This window comes from Oncorhynchus mykiss, chromosome 26, assembly GCF_013265735.2.
Source record: "Oncorhynchus mykiss isolate Arlee chromosome 26, USDA_OmykA_1.1, whole genome shotgun sequence".
Taxonomy (NCBI): domain Eukaryota; kingdom Metazoa; phylum Chordata; class Actinopteri; order Salmoniformes; family Salmonidae; genus Oncorhynchus; species Oncorhynchus mykiss.
In genome coordinates this window covers 12,408,659-12,430,038 of record NC_048590.1, presented here as the reverse complement: position 1 = coordinate 12,430,038, position 21,380 = coordinate 12,408,659, and the positions used below count along the sequence as shown (strand labels likewise).

General features: G+C 43.2%; 1 protein-coding gene across 1 annotated transcript in view; it reads left to right on the top strand.

Annotated features, from left to right (window-relative positions):
* Positions 1-10,348: 10,348 nt before the first annotated feature.
* LOC110506257 (MAM domain-containing glycosylphosphatidylinositol anchor protein 1) overlaps positions 10,349-21,380 on the top strand; it is a 381,559-nt gene continuing 370,527 nt past the window's right edge. The window contains exons 1-2 of the mRNA XM_021585690.2: positions 10,349-11,255; positions 12,437-12,537. Coding sequence (XP_021441365.1) covers positions 12,471-12,537 — 67 coding nt within the window. The 5' untranslated portion in view covers positions 10,349-11,255; positions 12,437-12,470. The remainder of the gene's footprint in view (positions 11,256-12,436; positions 12,538-21,380) is intronic.

Here is a 21,380-nt window from a genome sequence, read left to right as displayed (position 1 = left end):
ACTGATTCAAGCGGCTGTTCCAAAACACCTCCGGGGGAGAAGAGGTATTCGGAGTGGACTCCTAGTCCGACTCAGGAGGCACGCACACCACCCACCCACCTCTTCCGAGTATATTATTCGCTAATGTTCAGTCTCTGGATAATAAAGTTGACGAGCTCAGGTGAGGATCTCCTTCCAGAGAGACATCAGGGAATGTAACATATTCTGTTTCACGGAAACATGGCTTCCTCTGTATATGCTGTCTGAGTCCATACAGCCAGCTGCGTTCTCAGTATATCGAGCAGACAGGAATAAAGAACTCTCCGGGAAGAAGAAAAGAAGGGGTGCATGTTTCATGATCAACTACTCATGGTGTGATTGTGATAACATACAGAAACTCAAGTCCTTTTTTTCACCCAAACTAGAATACTTCACAATCAAATGTCTACCATATTAACTCCAAAGAGAATTATCTTCTGTTATAGTCACAGCCGTGTATATTCCCCCTCAAGACGATACTACGGCGGCCCTCAAAGAACTACCTGCCCTCCTGGACACCTACAGCACCTGATGTCAGAGGAAGGACAAAAAGATAATGAAGGACAACAACCACCCGAGCCACTGCCTGTTCACCCCGTTATTATCCAGAAGGCGAGGTCAGTACAGTTGCATCAAAGCTGGGATCGAGAGACTGAAAAACAGCTTCTATCTCAAGGCCATCAGACCGTTAAATAGCCATCACTAGCACCTTAGAGGCTGCTGCCCTATATTTATAGACTTGAAATCACAGGCCACTTTAATAATTAAATGTTTTGCATCAAGATAAATCTATATAATATAGCCTACACCTTCACAATAAATCCATTATTTATTTTAGACAGGTCTAAAGAAAATCTAGTCTATTTCATAAGAACAGAATAGCCTACACTGAGCTGTCCTTATGTTAGGCCCTGATATGGCTATGCCATATGTGGGCTACACTAGTTCATTTAGCAGACAAGATACGCTTAGAATTATGTGGCATTGTTTTATACTATTTTATAGTATAAATTAGGGATGCACAATATATAGGTCAGCATATCAGAATCGGACCATATTGGCTAAAAATGCCAATATCTTGCAAAACCGATGTCAAAGCTGATGTGCAGACCTATATAACATAAGTAGATGATGTAATGACGGCACGAAAAATACAGCTCTAAACAGAACAAAAGCAGAAAAATAGTTAGCAAGTTCAAGTCGAGCAGTCATTTGAAAGAGTAAGGAAATTTCAGCGAGACAACTCAAAGGCGAAATCAATAAACGCCAAGATAATGGCATTCATTGCCCTTGACAATCAATTGTGCTCTGTTGTGGATGATGTTGGCTTTCGCCAACTAGTCGAGCCCTGGTACACACTATTTTTCAGATGTTTCCCTACCGGAGTTACACAGTATTGTTGAAACTCACATCCTTGAGCTTCACGACTGACATTTGGACCGATTGGGACTCCCAATCATGGTCGGATGTGATACAGCTTGGATTCGAACCAGGGACTGTAGTGATGCCTCTTGCACTGAGATGCAGTGTCTTAGACCGCTGCGTCCATGTGTGTGTGTGTGTATGTGTGTGTGTGTGTGTGTGTGTGTGTGTGTGTGTGTGTGTGTGTGTGTGTGTTAACTATTTAACTGTACTAGAATGTTTAAAAGGCTGCAAAAAAATTTAATATCGGTTATCGGTATTGGCATTGGTATTGCTTATTTTGGCAAGGAAAATATTGGATATCGTTATAGGCCAAAAATGGAATATCGGTGCATCCCCAGTATGAATAATATAATTGAGCATAAAACAGAAAGGATATTTTCTAAAAAAAAAATCCAAAGGAGTGCGCACATGCGGGTGTTGAGCAGTTAACAAAGAAACGGGTACTACTATATGCTTCATTTAGAGTTATTTATGTAACTTTGGTTGTATATGTTTTGATTTAAAGGTTGCATGATACGACTCCAACGATGATTTGAAAAAAGTCGCATGAAAGACAGGAGTTTTGCTTAGTTTTTTGCGCAAGCTGTAGACACTTCAGCACTCTCTCATTCACAATTTGACAAGCACTTGATAATGCCTTGATAATGCCTTCCCTTCTCCCGACTGCGTGCCGAAGCACCCCACACTCACATGGCTTTCCATCATGCACGCCTCCTAATCAAATTCTGAGGTGCATATTGAAGACATTGGAAGAACATTCCACATTTACTTTTCGTCAGCCAGCAAGATGATTAGATCTAACGAACCGCAAAAGCCCTAGCTCATGTCAATCTACGATCTACAAAAGTTGACCTATGCTATTCTGTGTGAGAAATAAATATTCCGAACATAGTCCGGAACAATAGATCCCAAATTAATACAACCACTAGCATAAAAAAAAACTGTTTTAAGCAATGAGCCTGACGCAACAGATCAGAATGTGCCTAAACGGTCACATGAAATATGACTGCCATCATGACTCATGACTACTGGTGTTGCGGCAATATGGTCACCCTAAACACAGCCCTACACAGGCAATATTTTTTGCAAATTCATAAAAAAATGAAAAGCTGAAATGTCTTGAGCCAATAAGTATTCAACCCCTTTGTTATGGCAAGCCTAAATACGCCCAGGAGTCTAAATGGGCTTAACAAGTCACATAATAAGTTGCATGGACTCACTCCTTGTGTACTAATCATGTTTAACATAATCAGTGAGGTTTTCCAATGCCTTGCAAAGAAGGGCACATATTGGCAGATATAAAAAAAAAAGAAAAAAAAAGAGATTGAGTATCCCTTTGAGCATGGTGAAGTTATTAATTAACCTTTGGATGGTATATCAGTACATCCAGTCACTACAAAGATACACACGTCCTTCCTAACTCAGTTGCTGGAGAGGAAGGAGACCGCTCAGGGATTTCACCATGAGGCCAATGGTGACTTTAAAAACAGTTACAGAGTTCATTGGGAGTGATAGGACAAAAGCTGTGATGGATCAACCACATTGTAGTTACTCCACAATACTAACCTAATTGACAGGGTGAAAAGAAGGAAGCCTGTACAGAATACAAACATTCCAAAACATGCATCCTCTTAGCAACAAGGCACTAAATTAATACTTCAACAAATGTGGCAAACAATAAACTTTTTGTCTTGTATACAAAGTGTTATCTTTGAGACAAATCCAATACAGCACATTACTGAGTACAACTCTCCATATTTTCAAGTATAGTGGTGGCTGCATCATGTTATGGGTATGCTTGTAATCGTTAAGGACTGGGGAGTTTTCCAGATTAAAAAAAAGAAATGGAATGGAGCTAAGCACAGGAAAAATTCTAGAGAAAAACCTGGTTCAGTCTATTTTTCACCTGGCACTGGGATATGAATTCTCCTTTCAACAGGACAACAACGTAAAACACAATGACAGATCTACAGTGGAGTTGCTTACCAAGAAAACCGTGAATGTTTCTGAGTGGCCGAGTTACAGTTTTGACTTAAATCTACTTGAAAATCTAATGCATGACCTGAAAATGGTTGTCTATCAATGATCAGCAACCAATTTGACAGAGCTTGAAGAATTTTGAAAAGAATCATGGAAAATGTTGAACAATCGAGGATTAGAAAGCTCTTAGAGACCTATCCAGAAAGACACAGCTGTAATCGCTGCCAAAGGTTCTTCTATAAAGTATTGACTCGGGTGTGAATACTTATGCAAATGAGATATTTTTGTATTTGATTTTCAAAAAAACAAGTTTCCCTTTGTCATTATGGGGTATTGTGTGTAGATTGCTTGGGAAAAAAATAATATTTAATACATTTTGAATTCAGGCTGTAACACAACAAAAACGTGGAATAAGTCAAGGGGTATGAATTCTTTCTGAAGGCACTGTATAACGTTGAATGGTCAATTATCATAGGCAAGTCATATTGACAAAGTCGTTGTGAAGATGGGTCTGTTATAATACGACGTTCTGCCTTTTTTGACCCAAAAATCAACTGTACTAGTTATTCAGGCTCTGGTCTTGTCCCATCTTGATTACTGTCCGGTAATATGGTCAGCAAAGAAAGATCTAGCAACGCTGCAGTTGGCTCAAAACAGAGCAGCACACCTTGCCCTTAACTGCATATACAGAAATAACATCAACAACATGTAATGTCAGTCTTTCCTGGTTGAGGGTTGATGAGAGATTAACTGCTTCTTTTCTAGTTTTTATGATATTATTTGACAAGAATTCCAGATTGTTGGCATAATCAAATAACATTCAGCTCAGACACCCATACATACCCTACAAGACATGCCACCAGGGGTCTATTCAGAGTCCACAAGTCCAAAACAAATTCACAGTAACGTATAATATTATGTCCACATATAAAACCATACCACATAAAATTCCATAGTAACGTTGTAGGATCTGTTACCTAACATTGTACAAACTGTTCGCTGGGTCTGTGCTCCTTCAAAGAGGCTGTGTTTGATGATGCCTGCGGATCAGATCGATGTGCAACTGAACTACCCAATGACCGATGTCTAATGAGGAAGGGGGGGACATAAATTAGCCTTATAGTGCTGCTGGTGATTATGGATTTGGAAGTGTGTGTGTGTGTGTGTGTATGTGTGCGTGTGTGTGTGTGGACGTGTTTAACTATTCTTGTGGGGACCAGAAGTCCCCACAAGAATAGTAAACCATGTTTTTTTTTACAAACTGGGGACATTTTGTTAGTCCCCACGAGGTCAATGTTATTTCTAGGGGGTTTAGGGTTTAGGTTAGAATTCGTGTTATGGTTAGAATTTTTTAAGGGTTAGGGTTAAGAGCTATGGTTATTTAGGGTTTTAAGGTTAGGTTTTTGGGTTAAGTTTAGGGTTAAAGTAAGGATTAGGGTAAGAGTACGGGTTAGGGTTATGGTTAGGGAAAATACGATTTTGAATGGGACTGAATTGTGTGTCCCCACAAGGTTAGCTGTACCAGACTGTGTGTGTATGTGCGTGTGTGTGTGTGTGTGTTTTCTATTTCAGCCAGCTAACCACTTTCCCTGTAATGTTATAAAACTTCATTGTGGAATCTGTAATATGTATGTGTACCAGTAATGATAGCATAGCACCGTAGTCTCTCTCTCCCTCTCTCTCTCTGTTAACACCATTCAGAGCCTTTTAGTCAATCTTATTAGTCTTGGAGAAAAAAGGGGATGAGAAGGGGGGGGGGGGGGGGGGGGGTTGGAGAGACAGACAGGCAGACAAAGTGCAACATTTTGATATTTGAGGAGAGAGAGAAAGAGAGTTCGAGAATTAATTAAACCAGAGTAAGAAAAATGGCCCACACAACTGTGCCTCATTCCTCTCAAGAATGAGAGGGAGACAAAACTCTCCCCTCTCCCACCCATCTTATCAGCATCAGTGTTGCCTCGCCTTAATGAGAATCAGTGTTGTTTTAAACATGAAATGGTTGCCGAGGACCCAGCGGGGAGGAATCAATAACAACCATTACCTCTCCTCTCTCTAATGATGCGGGAGCTGCCCCCCCCCCCCACACACACACACACCCTCCTTGTCTCAGCCCATTTCTCCGTATCCGATATTGGATGGCGAGGGAGGTTATGAATTATCGAATCCCGAGGGTATTCCATTGTGCCGCCAATTATCCGTTGAAAAATGGGCCCCCGTGTGTGTGTGTCAGGTCGGAGTGTGAGGGGTGGGCAGAGGTTTGAGGCTGCCCGGCTGTAGTCACACTCACAGACACGGAAACGGACACAAACTTGGACAGTGTGTGTCTAGTGTGTCTTTGAACACATGCCTGCAGGCATACGTACATGTATACACAAACACACACACAGGTGGTAGAGGCCACCTGTTACCCAAGCTGAAATGACACCAGACCCACCTTCTGGAGGCAGTCAGCATCCCGAATGGGACCCTATTCCCTTCATAGTGCACTACTTTTGTGCCATTTGGGACACTGGCATACTGTTTCTGCCTGGGGTCTTTGGAGTTATTTTGACTTGTTGTTGTACTTGTGCAATGTTTTAATTTCCAACTTCTACAACATCTACCAAGGAAGGAGCACTCAGAACGGCATATTCCAGGGCCTATAGGACCTCATTCAACCTCACTGCAAAACACTGCTCTTTGTGTCCCTTACTTTATGTCTACCTTAACCACACGCTAGCATGGCTAAACTTAACCTTAGCCAAACCGCAAACCCCAACCCTAACCATTCGCTAGCATGCCTAAACTTAACCTTATGCTGACTACTAATCCTGTCTCTTAACCTAGCAAGCCTAAACGTAACCTTACCAAATTACCCCTACCTAACCAACTCGCTTGCATGCCTAAACTTAACATTGCCCTAACTCCTAACCACTCTTCAGCATGCCTCAACCTAACCTATCGCACTTGCATGCAATACCAAACAACGTGGGCACACAGGATACTTTCCATACTCCCTGATCTGTCCAATCATCTTTCATCATCTCTTCTCCAATCTGCATGCGTCTATCCATTTACCTCCATAGGAAGCCCATTATCGGATTTAATCGTCTTTAAATGCGGTTATCTTCTCCACAGTGTCTCGCCGTCCATGTTAGCTGTGGAGAGAATCTGATTAGGCTAGGAATCATAGGGTGCGTCCCAAATGTCACCCTATTCCCTATATAGTGCACTAATTTTGACCATAGCCCTATAGGGAATAGGGTGTAATTTGGGATGCACCATATTCAATCACTGATGTAATTACATTGATGGTGGCATCCAGTAGGAAACCGGAGCAGAAACTTTAACCAAGCACCTTGTATCGCGTTACTGCCTGTAGGTAGACAGCTGATACAGCTGATAACAATCTGGCAACATTCTCCCCCTAACATCCTAATGGTTTTTTAAATGGTCTGAGGGAGACACGGAACAGGGGGTCTGTTCAGGAGGATGTAATGTTACAGAATGTTACAGAACATTCAGTTAAAAATGTATTGTGTAGAACAGACAGATACGATTGCCTGTCAGATAGAATAGGGATTTGTGTAAGCTCTATCATTCTACTATGTGCAATATTTCGCAACGTTGCTGATAGATGTGTAAATAATTTAAGCTGACACAATTCCCTATATTCTACTTGACAGACAATTGTATGTATTCTGCACAATACATTTCTATTTGAACTTTCTGTAATGTTGGACTGTCCTAAACATGTCTCTATTGTAACAGTGCCAGGGTGTGGGAGTGGAAAGTGTTTTAGTAATTAGGTGCTTGCTTATATTTGTCCAATTCCAGGGTTTGCTATTATCAACAGCGACCCATGAGTAATTAGGGTTAAGTGCCTTGCTCAAGGGCACATCAACAGATTTTTCACCTTGGGGATTTAAACTAGCGACCTGTCAGTTACTGGCCCAATGTGCACAAACTGCTAGGCTACCTGCCACCCTGCTGCATTTTGGCAATTTCTCCTGTGTAATTCCTTTTGAAGACACTTTCTCCGTTGTTTCTCCTTGTATTTGCTTCATTCCTTGTGTCCTCTCTCTTCTCAAAACACATTGGAGGGAAGATCAAAGGTTCCTTATCTCTGACCTTTGCCTCCAATGCATTTAGAGAAAAAGACAAGGAGAGGGGATGCAAGTAAATCAAGGTGATACAATTGAGATTCACCCCTAGTATGTATTATTTTCGGTACCCCTGTCACACCCTGATCTGTTTCACCTGTCTTTGTGCTGGTCTCCACCCCCCTCCAGGTGTCGCACCACCCTCCCCATTATCGCCAGTGTATTTATTCCTGTGTTCCCTGTTTTTCTGTTGCCAGTTTGTTTTGTCCGTCAAGCCTACCAGCGTTTTCCCCTTGCACCTGTCTTTTTCAATAGTTCCTGTTTTCTAGTTTTCACGGTTTTTCTGCTTCCCCCGCCGGCGCAGTGTTCTTCTTTGTGGAGAAGAAGGACAAAACCCTGTGCCCGTGCATCAAGTAACGGGGTCTCAACGACATCACCCGCAACCACTCATCACCTCGGCCTTCGAGAGGCTTTAGGGGGCCACCTTTTTCTCCAAGCTGGAACTATGGAATGCCTACCACCTGGTGCAGATACAGGAAGGGGACGAATGGAAGACTGTCTTCAATACATCCAGCGGTCACTACGAGTATCTGGTCATGCCATTTGGCCTTACCAACGCCCCTGCTGTGTTACAGGCTTTTGTTTATGATGTTCTCTGCAACATGTTGAACCGGTTCATCTTTGTCTACCTTAACGACATCCTCATCTTCTCCGGCTCGGCCCAAGGTTCTCCAATGCCTCCTGGAGAACCAGCTTATTGTGAAAGCGGAGAAGTGCGAATTCCATCGCTACACCATCCCCTTCCTGGGTTACATCATAGCTGCAGGGAGTGTACAGATGGATCCCGGGAAGGTGAGAGCGGTGGTGGGATTTGCCAACTTTCATCGCAGCTCTACAGCACCCTGGCTTCTCCCCTGCCTGCACTCACCTCTCCCAAGGTTCCATTCACGTGGTCCCCAGCTGCTGAACGGGCATTCCGGGATCTCAAACACCGTTTCACCACAGCTCCCATCTTGGTTCATCCTGACCAGTTCCTGGTGGAGGCTGACGCTTTGGATGTCGGAGGGGGGCTGTCCTGTCACAGCGTTCTGCCCTGGACCTCAAGTTACATCCCTGCACCTTCTTCTCCCATTTCCTCAATGCCACGGAGAGGAACTTTGATGTGGGGAATCGTGAGCATCTCGTGGTGAAGATGGCATTGGAGGAGTGAAGGCACTGGCTGGAGGGGGTAGATCATCCATTCCTTGTGTGGATCGACCACAAGAACCTGGAATATCTCCACACCGCCAAGTGTCTCAATTCTAGGAAAGATAGATGGACCCTACTTTTCACCCGGTTCAACTTCTACCTCTCATACCGACCAGGATCCAAGAATGTCAATCCCCACGGCTACAACACCAGAATCTGAGACCATCCTTCCCACCTCGTGCCTGGCAACGGGACTCAGCTGGGGGATAGGGAAGGTTTGTAAGGCGCAGCATTCCCAGCCAAAATCCGGGTCTGGATGCTTATTCCTAATGCTGTCCGCTCCTCGGTCCTGGAGTAGGTCCTCTCCTCCAGGCTTCCTGCCACCCGGGCTCCCGTTGGACCCTGGCCTTTGTGCGACAACGCTTTTGGTGGCCTATCCTGATTCCTAACGTTTCTGTGTTTGTCGCCTCATGCACGGTCTGTGTTCAGGCCACCCAGAGTATATTCCTACGCTCACACACACACACACTGAGCAGCACAACGTGTAGTGTGATGAACTGACTTAAGCCCCAATGATGCTCTCTTTGCAAGGCACGCCAAGTAAGCTGGCTGCCGACCAAAAGGGAGGTAGACAGAGACAGAGAGAGATCATTTGGACTGGTTTTCGCAGTCTTTTTCAATAAAAAATCATTACATTGTATGCTGACTCTTTTTATTCAGAGATTATTGACTGTCAATGTTTTGTGGTATACTGGATGAGATACTCAGTGTGCTGTGATACTTTTGATAAAGACAAACAATTTGTATTCAAATGAACAGACTATTCCTTGTCTGTTCATTTTGTAAGTAGACCACATATTCATTTTTGGTCATCTATGAAAAGGATAGCATGAAACTTATAGGTGCCCTAAGGCAAATATCTTGATCTTATCTTCATGGCATGGCTCTCCTTTGAAAAACACATTTAATATTTACAGGTTATTGCTTCACAGAGCTGGACATGTGTACGCAAATACTTGTCAACATTTGAAATATTTACCATTGTGTGTGTGCGTGTGTGAGAAAGAGAGAGATAGGGAGAGAGTGACTGAGAGAGAGAGAGAGAGAGATAGGGAGAGAGTGACTGAGAGAGAGAGAGGCATGCACACCAGTGAGACATAAAGCAGCAGGTTAGCACGTGTCTGTGTTAGTGGACAGCATCTATGGTGCTGAAATGCACAGGCTGCGGGAGACAGGGAAGCACCTGAGGATATTCAGCGCTGCTGCAACCTCCCTATGTGGTTCAAGCTGCTTCCTAACAAAAAGGAATATGTTACATGTTTGAGTAGGCTACTATATGTTTTATTGATGAGTCAACAACAACATTTGAGATGCATCAACTATCAATTCCGTTCTGAATCTATCTGTCTATCAATCCGGGGAGAGGTCACACGTTAAATAAAATTAGCTAAAATACGCCGCTTTGTGGCCACATTGAGTAGGACTAAAACGTTGGCTCCGTGCATAGAGAAACTGACGGAGACGGAGATGAGAGGGAGAGCTTGAGAGTACCGAGGAGGGATGGAAGAGAGCGGGAGAGAGAGAGAGAGAGAGAGAGAGAGAGAGAGACTGTGATTTTTCTTTCTTTTCTCGGCCTCTTTAAAAAAAATCTAATTGCCCCGTTGGGAGTCCGAGCCAGTATTCAGTAGGCAGGACCTTTTTGCAGCTGCACTGCCTATAATTGGCATTCCTCCACGAGTGGAACCACAGTCGCAAATTCGACCAAAACCACCCCAAAACAAATTACCCCCCCATCCATCCCTCTCGCTCAGGTCGACTCTTTAGTCTATCGCAAACGTCACTCATGTTGCGTGGCGCGGGAGAAGCGAACTTGGAGTTGAATTGACGTCCGACAGAGGGAGAGAGATAACAGAGACACAGAGAGAGGCAGAAGATACACGAGCCTGTCTTTGACAACCTGTTCAGTGAGACGTGCGCATCTCAGCTGTGCCGCTTTGGGCCAAGGAGTCCATCACATCGTTCTCAGTCTGCGCACATACTTCCACTGGCAAACAGTAGGCTACTTGGAGACGCGAGGGGAGGAGCGGTGTAGTGTATGGAGAGTGGGACTTTATTTTGATAGCCTATAATTTCCAATAACCTACGCGGGACTGAACTGTTTAAAGAAATAAGAGGCGTAAGAAATAAGGCAGATTCAACGCCGAAAGGGAGAGAATCGGAGTGATTTCGGACTGCATGGGTTTATGAGGACTCCGCTTTGTGGATACAAGGAGCGGCTCGAGCCCCCTAAAGAATCCAAACGAATGGTTCCGTGCGTTAAAAGTTACCCGGTGAATTCTTATCACATTTCTACTCTCTTTTGAGAATTGGTATATATCGAAATTGGAACTAAGGAAATCTACTAACCCGGAATACTTAAGTGGGGATACCTACCTACATGTACAACGAATTTATGGTAAGACATCTAAGGTGGTCTTGAAACGGAATTATCGCTGAGCCGCGTCGTAGACTTCGTTTCAAGACAGCCCACCCGCTGCTGCGCTGACTACACCTCTGAGTAAGGTAAATGAAATTCGACAGCGATGTTTTTCCAATATGCTTCACTTATGGACAGACACATTGACAGTAGGATACTGTCTTAAAAGTTTGATCCTGGATATATTATCTTCCTGCATGTTATAGCCTACGATTTGAATATGCTTGTATTTTATTCCCTAACTAGGCTAAGTAGACTATTCAAACGTGGGACGTGTGTAACCACCCGTTTGTGTGGAAAGGTCGCCATCCTCAATGGGGTGAGGTCCGAGAGCGCGTGCAGACTTTAGTTGCTTTTGAGACACACAAGTTGCGCTAGATATAAACTACTATACACTATGGCCTACTTTTCTAAAATAGATAATTGCATTTCCCATTTATACATATTATGGGTCATCATGCAGACTAGGAAAGGCTCAATCAGTCGCCAATTTGAGTGAGAAAGTGCATCAATCATTTTTATTGACTCGTTTACTACAACGTCCCTTTAATTGCCATTCGATTAAACCACAATACCACAATACCACATGTCAGGTAACGTGGTCGATTTGGCACAGTTGTCTATTGCTTATCACTCCATTTTTATCGCCTGTTGGGTGAGGAATGTAGCCTATTGGTAATCTTGGAAATGTTCATTTTTTTCGAATGAATGCTACGGCTTTTGTCCACAGGTCCTGTGTGTGTGTGTGTGAGTGTGTACACCCACATGTGCTTAATATAGGCTATGCGGTGGTGATATGCAGGTAGGTGCATGACCCCGGCACTCAGGCCACCATTTGAAATATTGTTATGCTCGCTGCCCTTACCTGCCGGTTAGCAATTTCAGAAATAAACCATAATTACTTTAGGCAATCCTGTCAATCCCGAGAGGACAATGGCAGAGCTGTCCTGTAATCTTTTGATATCCAGAGTCTGCAACTGAATTGCCGGTAGTTTAACCCGGTTTGAGACAATGCATGCGATTCGAAATTACTTTAACCCACGAATTATTAGGATTGTATTATCTGTGGAAGGGAGTTGACACGATTCCCGGACAGAACAAACATATATTTGATATACTCCCCACTTGTTCTCTCGTCTGGATTATAAACTAGCCTACTGTACTGTAGCCGTTACACGCCACAATCTACCGTGGCTCCTTTGATCCAGTCACGGTGCTCTCATGCCCTCTTCTTATTCACTCAAACCTGCTCTTCTCTCTCTCTCAGACTATTTCCAGGTTATGAGGGATCGAAGCTAAAGATGGAGCTTTTCTGGATTTTGTTATTTTCTATCATCCACCCATACACACGAGGGCAAGGAGTTTACGGTAAGAGATACGAAAGTGTGTGTGTTTGTGTGTCCATTCAGTTTAATATGATGGTAATAAGTGGCGCAACTATTGAGTTATTGCACAGTGGACACAGTCCGGTTTGGTTAATTTTTTCCCCTATTCATCATATGATCTTAATTGTCTTGTCCCAGTAGAATACATGTCCTTTATCGGTGTCATTAGGCTATAATATTATTAAAATTAACAATGATAATAATTGGCCTAATGCATATCCACCTCTTGCTTGCTTGGCACATGCAAATGGTCTGTCATAAAAATCTATTTCACATGAAAAGTTCATTGTAATGAGAAAAGGTAGGAAGGAGGCTTACTAAACCCTCGGTAATGTCTATTAAATCACCAAGAAGAGCATGGCCTCGGGCGGATTCCTAGTAGGCTATTGCATAATTACCCCTTTGAAACCTACATAGTTATCATTGAACATACTACGGGAGCGGCACTGTCATATCGAGTAAACTGCCGATTAAAAAGGCACACGCTGCCTAAATAGGCTAATTAATAAGAATGAGGTCTGAAAACTCTTTTTTTAGTTCCACTCGCCTGTTGGATGTGTTGGCCGGAATTGAATTCGACAAGTGCCAAAGATCAACACCACATAGTTTCTCCTGTTCGCGACACACCAAGCCTCTAGGCTATATCAAGAAATTGGAATGAAAGAAATGATGAACGTCGTATTTAAAGGCTACAGGAGCTTATAATGTGAGATTCTGCTCCAGGGCAGCACATATGCACAGATGTGACTGTTGAAGAACTTAGACATTTAGCTGCGTTGTGTGTAATGAGTGAGGACATAACTGGGATTTCAAAGGAACAGTCGAGAGGTATATTTTCGTTTGGTTGCCATTTACTCCACAATGCAAAAAAAAGTTTGGGCAAAAAATAAATAAGGTTCGTCCTAGTGTGGAATGGTTGCTCTACCCTTGAATGGTGTTGAATCTCCAGCCGCTACAGCTGAACTGCTACAACTGTTTTGTTTACTTTAGGACCATAGGATATTTTACTCTTGTGACAGGCACCACAGTATACCTTAGACCTTATAGACCTTATAGACCTTAGACCTCAACTCTAGTTGAGAAAAGCATGTTTCTGCGTAACAGTATGACAGTATGACGAAGGAACGGTTTGAAGCCAAGTAGATAATCTTTGGTGCAAATTGGACGGGTAGCCTATGCTCATTACATTACAATTATGTGTAAACCAAGGAAAGCAGCTGCAATATTTAAAGCTCTCTGATCACACTTTTACCCTTTCCAGCTCTCCAAACAGGGGCACGACACACTCTAACTGTTAAATGTCAAACGCAGGGCGGCTATTTAATTAAAAAATATACATCTTAGTAAATATTTTCACTAGCCTTACTTTGAGAAACGGCCTGTCAATGGCGATGTGTCTGTCTACTATGAGCGTTGGTCCAGTAACCGGAAGGTTGCTGAATGGAATCCCCGACCTGACAAGGTAAACATCTGTCATTCTGCCCCTGAGCAAGGCAATTAACCCACTGTTCACCGGGCACCGAAGACGTGGATGTCGATTATGGCAGCCCCCCGCAACTCTCTGATTCAAAGGGGCGGGTTAAATGAGGAAGAAACATTTATGTTGAATACATTCCGTTGGACAACTGACTAGGTATCCACCCTTTACTTCTTGCGAAAGCCTAAATGTATAACATGCTTATGTTTTGCATTGCTAAGGTTATGCATTGTTCTGTTGTCTGATGTAGCCTATAGTATTTGCTCAGTTGTCCCATGGGCCCTGTACTTTCTGGGTTAGCAACATGGTTGCGCTCAACGTAATAAGTATGACCTCAAACTAGTTAGATCTTTACGTATGGTCGGGCTTGGCGTTGCGGATCCGAATGGGTTTGGTGAGCTCATCCTGAATAGATCGTTTTGAATTCCCCTTTTTTTTTTTTGGCGGGCAATGTGAATGAATGCATATAGCACGCAACACAAATGACCTCCTAACAAACTAGGCCCATTAAAAAATGATCTTGCGCAAAACACACAAGTTTACAGGAGATGAGAGAGAGTCTAAAGTCAGTCTAAAGTATTCTATTGCATTCTTGGTCATGATGATGATTCTTAGGTTTAGACTACGAGGAGGAAGGACCTTAGCCGTAATAATTCCCTGTGCAATCAGCAAACGCGTCTGGTCTCCTGCTGCCTCGGTTAAATATGTTACACAGGTGCGATGTTACACAGGTGCGATGTTACACAGGTGCGAGACGGAGAATTATGCAAGAACAGTGGAAAACGTCAGGAGATCTGCCGTGAGCTTGGCACACGACTGTGTATTGAGAAGCTCTAAAATGGCTTTTCCTGTTTTTGGAATGTTCTCACTTCCTATGGAGAGACCGATGCAACTCGCTGTCCGCTGGGAACCGAAAGCCACAAGCACGCCTGATTTGATGCTACTGTTCCGAAAGCCCTTTTATACCTATCATATTCGTTAGCCCTGTCATGAAGTAAATAAGTAAGCCCTTTCAGAACCAGAACAGCCCACAGGGTTAGCCTTTCTCCTGTTAATGTTGCCTGAGGCAGCTTATTGTACAAGTAAAAAATAAAATACATTGTAGGCCTACATTCCCTGCCTGGACAGGACACAAGTGAAGGTAGGCTTTCTTTAGATACTGTAACGGCTGACGCTACTGTTGCTATCTCACCTCTGACTCCCGTGATCCCTCGTTGCTTTACTGTTCATCGATTGTGCTGCTTTGCATTTCAATATTGTTGTCTGAAGCTTCCAACACTCACTCACTCTTCCTCATCCTCCACACTCAATCAAGAGTGGTGCTAACATGAGAGAGATACAGAGGGAAATAGAGAGAGCTTCTCTATTGAGGGGTCGTTATACAATTGAGGGATCAGATATGCATTTCTACACCTAGGCCTAATGGTGTAATTCAGATTTGGGCAGGGTCAGGCTGACCCTATATCTGTGCCTGAAAAGGAAAACTTCTACCCAGAGGATGGAGAGCATGGACACTCTTTCCTCACAACTGATGAGGTAATTTAAACAATGATTGGATTGTCATGAAGGGTCACTAGTTACACTAAGTAATGTTAATCATTTCTGTGCAACCATTGATTTCCATGTCAATGCGCAGGTTGGAATTCACTCTCTCTCACTCATGGAAGGCTATGTGGTATAGTTGTTGATACACACACACTTTATCTACTACTATATACATTAATTTAACTAATGGCATCTCTTACTTTGTTAAGGCCTGTGGCCTAGAAGACCAAAAGTATAGTGCCCGGGACCACCCAAATCTCCAGTGACTTTAACTCTTCTTCTTCCTCATCCTCCACACCTTTTTGTTTGTTTCTCTCTTTTATGTCTCTCACCGCCTCGTGCGTTTATTTTGGATGCTGAATATTGCCCTTTTTTAATAAGCATTCATAATTTATCCTTGGCTGTGAGGCAGGGGATAGCGAAGGAGGGAGGGAGCGAGAGAGGAAGAGAGGGGGAGCGCAGCTAGTGATTACAATCTTCTCACTTTTTGCCCTCACTTTCTCTCTCTCTCTCTCACACACACACACACACACACACACACACACACACACACACACACACACACACACACACACACACACACACACACACACACACACACACACATTATCTCACTCCCTCTCTCTCTCTCTGTTGGTCTCTCTGCACGTCCATGCAGTATTTAAGTATCAGGCTCTAAATAATAAAGCAAGGTGACATAGTCCACAATGAATGGACAACACCTGCTTACTTTCCATGACCAAACCACACTCTGTCTGAAGTTAACCTTGCAATTAAAATGCAACGCCCAGAGGGTGTGTCCTGTGGTCTAGCAGTGTCCTGTGGTCTAGCAGTGGCCGTCCTGGCTGTAGTCACACATACTCCTCTTTCTACTGGATACTGGGGTTCAATCTCCACTCCAACCCTTTGTAGTGTTTCTCCCACCTACCTGTCTCCCCCTCTGTGAATTCTTTACTGTCTAAAATAAAGTGCAAAACAATATTTTATAATGAAACACATTCCATAATTGTTGAGAGATGACTATTTTGTCGCATTCAGAAGGAAGATTTTTGAATGTAAATGATGCCAAATATTTCCTTCAAGGCCCTACTGGGAGTTTGAATCGTATCAGGAATGTAAAATGGATTGTCAAATGAATGGCCACACATTACTGTACACGCACGCACACACACACACACAGAGTAAAATAGGCACCTCTGAACCTTTCTTCTGAACCTGTGTGTATTGTAAATACTTTCTTCGCTGTCCTGATATTTTTAAACCTGACTTTACTCAGATTCTCACTCATAGGTTCTCACACCGACAATGACAATCTTCTCGATTTTCTGCTCGCTCGCACGCACGCACGCTCTCACCCCACTCACACACGCACGCCGTGTTCTTAAAAACTCTGCTCCACTCTCGCCCCTCACCAGTCAATGTCGACCATTGTTGACTGACCTTTCCTTCTTTATTATTCTTTAATTAAAGTCCTTGAGAGTTAATTAGTTAGGTGACTTGCCATGAAAAAAAAAAATGTAAAAGAAAGAAAAGAAGAAAAAAAAGAGAACTGGTGCCTTATGGTGAAATTCGCAGACCTGGGTTCAAACACTACTCGAAATCATGTAGAATACTTCAGCTAGACTTAATTGTGCTTGCCTGGCACAATTGAAAACAAATAGGCAGGGTTTGAACATTTTGCAACTATTCTGTCTGTCACTCCGCTCCAGGCAGACTAAAGCAAATGCAAAAGATTTCAAGTAGTAGTTGAACCAAGGTCTGGAAAAATCTGCCACCGCCGTTAATTAAGAAACCACACATCTTTTGCCGCCACGTTTCACTTCCCTTTTCTATCCACCGGCTTTCCTTTTATTTACCGCTGTGAATGGAAGTATTATCCTGCCACTTACTCAATACGGCAGTATAAACTGTATTGAGTCCCCAAGCCCCATACAATGTCAGTCAGGAGCCATTTTCAGACAGAATAGAGGCCACAATGTCTTTCTTTTAAGCTGGGAAAGAGTAGAAGAGAGTGGAGGAGAGAGAAGATGTTGACTGGGGACTTGGAAGGTTGAGAGCTGAGCTATTCTTTCTCAATCTATTTCCTCTATCTCTTTCTCCACTCAATCTCCATCTCTCTCCTCGTTTCTGGTCTATCTTCTCTCATTCTCCATCACCTCTATTTTTCTCTGATTCTCTATCTCCTATCTTTTTCTCTCTAACCTTTCTCATCTATCTACTTTCTCTCTCCCTCTCTCTCCTTTCATACTCTCTCAGTACCTCTCACTTTGTAATATCCTCCTATAGGCAGAATGAAGTGGAAAAGCACTATAGATGGAGAATTGATCTCACCCCTGAGATAGAGAAGAGAGTGAGACAGATATTCTGTGTTTGTGTGTGTCTCCTGCTCTTTCTCTCTGTGTGTGTGTGTCTGCCCTCCCCTCCTTCTCCAGTTCCATCTAGTTAGTGCCGCTCTGTTGTTGTTGTCAGGGGGTGGGAGGCTGGATAACAGCTCAGTGTTATTGGGCCTTCCTCTCCATTTGTGGCTCCCAGCAGGTGGCCTTCTCTCCTGCCCTCTCTCCTCTCTCTTACACATGTACACGCATACACAGACACATAAGCATGCATACACACACACACACACACACACACACACACACACACACACACACACACACACACACACACACACACACACACACACACACACACACAAATCCTTGAGAGAGAAGGATAGTTCATTCACCATTTCATCTCCTTTCCCCAAGTCCTTGTTATTTATTTATGTATTTTGTATTTATTTATTATTTGATTTATTTTATATAATTTAAAAAAAACATACATTCCACACCTGAAGTGAAGCCGCTTCAATCAAATTCCCAAATCCCTCTGGCAGCCCCCCCCCCCCCCCCCCCCCCTCCCCTCCCCTCCCCCACAGATGTTATGATTTTTCAGCCGTATAGAAACAGGCTACCTGGGGGCAATACCAGAATAGATGGTCTAATGATTATGTCTCTTCGCAGCAAAATCTGCAGAGCTGAGATGATTGTGTGCCCCATATATTTAAAATTTTGTTTGTGGCAAGAATTTTGTATGGTGCAGCTGTCAACATTAAGTTCCTCAAATGACAAACAAATTTGGGTCCTTAATATAAGGCAGACAGACAAGTTCCCTAACCCTCCCCCCCCCTCTGTTTGCCTCCCCCATTTCTGCGGTAGTGCCCCAATCAATTGGTTGTAATCTTGTATTGAGCAAGCCTTCCCATATATTTCCAATAGTTGCCTGTGAGACATAACTACCATTCCTTTACATAATATAATTTAAAAAAATAGACTTCTAAATAATTTTTTCTATATTATTTTTTTTATTTTCGTCAATCAGTATATTTGAGTTTAACCATAACATTTGTAATATCCTCCATCTTTTCTGGAGGATGAAATTGGAATTGTAACCAATGCCTGGCTTGTTTGAGAAAGGGAGATATATACTTTGAACAAGGTTTGGGTTTCAATTAACCAAACCTCTGAAGTTGTAGTCTGTGTAAGGGCAAAAAGTTCCCTTTTGAACAACAGATGAGCTTTTCTTAGTAATCTACTGGGTAACCAATTACTCTTTAAGTAAACATTTTGTATAAGTGAAGCTTTTAGTGAGAGGTTTAATATTTAATCATTTTAGCCCACCAAACTCATTCATTATAATATAGACAGGCACATTTTATCTTGTCTGGCTGAGAGTTCCAGATAAGGCTAAAACATTTTTTCTCATATGATTTGAAAAACCAGTCATCTGGAGTAGGCATGAGATATGACTAAAGACTTAATCAGTGTAACTTTCCCATAAATAGACAGGTATTTACCACAGTTGCAGGATCTTTTCTGTTTTTTCTCAGTTTCTATTGAAATGTATTGTAGAGAGTTAATTTATATATGTTGTGACGTGAATATCAAGGATGTCTACTTCACCATCAGACCATTTTACTGTTATTTCATGGGGTTCCGGCAGTGTGGTTGGCTGGGTAGCTGGCTAAAGGTACACAGAAATTCTATTAACCTCAGGTCAGAGCCCAAGTCCCGATCCACTGGGGTTTACTGTAGCATCAACCCCTGGCCCGACGGGCATGTTGGCTTGCGGGAGCTAGCAACGTCGCAGCAACCAGGGCCACCTCCCAACGGGACAGTTTATCCCCAATGCTTCCGCCAATTAACTTCCGTGTCAGGGGTCGCCATCTCGAGGTGCACGTCCCACTAGGAAACTTGATGAAGTGAAGAGAGCTTTACATGGTTAGGGAGGGAGGGAAGGTGGGAGGAGGGTGGAGGGAGAGAGAGAGAGAAAGGCCCTGACAGCATCAGGAATGAAATGCTTAAACACAGTGCTGATGAGCTGCAGGATACCTTATTAAAACTATTCAACCTGGTTGTGGAGACTGGCTGCTTCCTTGACATTTGGAACCAGCGGCTCATAACCCCCATATATATTAGAACCTAATAACTAAAGGGGAATATGTGTCACCAGTAACATGGGGAAAATGTGTTGCTCTATTCTCAATGACCAAATACAGACCTTCCTCACACAACATAATGCTCTCAACAAAAACTAATTGGCTTTCAATCCAAACACAGAACAACAGACCACATACACACATTACACTAATAAACCAGCATGTTCATCAGAAAAGCAGAGGAAAAGTATTTTGTTGATTTTAAGAATGGTTTTTGATTTCATGATGAATTATGTGACAAAACCCTCCAAAGTGGCGTTGAGAGCAAAGTTTACGACGTCATACAAACTATTTACACGAACAACACATGCAGTATTAGACTGAACAATAATAAAGTCAAGTGAGACAAGGATGCAGTGTAAGTCCAACCTCGTTCAATGTCTACGTCAACAAACTAGCAGTGTTGCTGATCCGATCTGCAGCCCCTGGACTCACCCTCACAGATGAGGAGGTCAGATTACTTCTCTATGCAGATGACCTTGTCCTACTGTCACCAACAGATCAAGGTCTACCCAGATGACCTACTGTCACCAACAGATCAAGGTCTACCCAGATGTCCTACTGTCACCAACAGATCAAGGTCTACCCAGATGACCTACTGTCACCAACAGATCAAGGTCTACCCAGATGTCCTGCTGCCATCAACAGATCAAGGTCTACCCAGAGGACCTACTGTCACCAACAGAGCAAGGTCTACCCAGATGACCTTGTCCTACTGTCACCAACAGATCAAGGTCTACCCAGATGTCCTACTGTCACCAACAGATCAAGGTCTACCCAGATGACCTTGTCCTACTGTCACCAACAGATCAAGGTCTACCCAGATGACCTACTGTCACCAACAGATCAAGGTCTACCCAGATGTCCTACTGTCACCAACAGATCAAGGTCTACCCAGATGACCTACTGTCACCAACAGATCAAGGTCTACCCAGATGTCCTGCTGCCATCAACAGATCAAGGTCTACCCAGAGGACCTACTGTCACCAACAGAGCAAGGTCTACCCAGATGACCTTGTCCTACTGTCACCAACAGATCAAGGTCTACCCAGATGTCCTACTGTCACCAACAGATCAAGGTCTACCCAGATGACCTTGTCCTACTGTCACCAACAGGTCAAGGTCTACCCAGATTACCTACTGTCACCAACAGATCAATATCTACCCAGATGACCTACTGTCACCAGCAGATCAAGGTCTACCCAGATGACCTACTGTCCCCAACATATCAAGGCCTACCCAGATGACCTACTGTCACCATCAGATCAAGTTCTACCCAGATGACCTTGTCCTACTGTCAACAACAGATCAAGGTCTACCCAGGTGG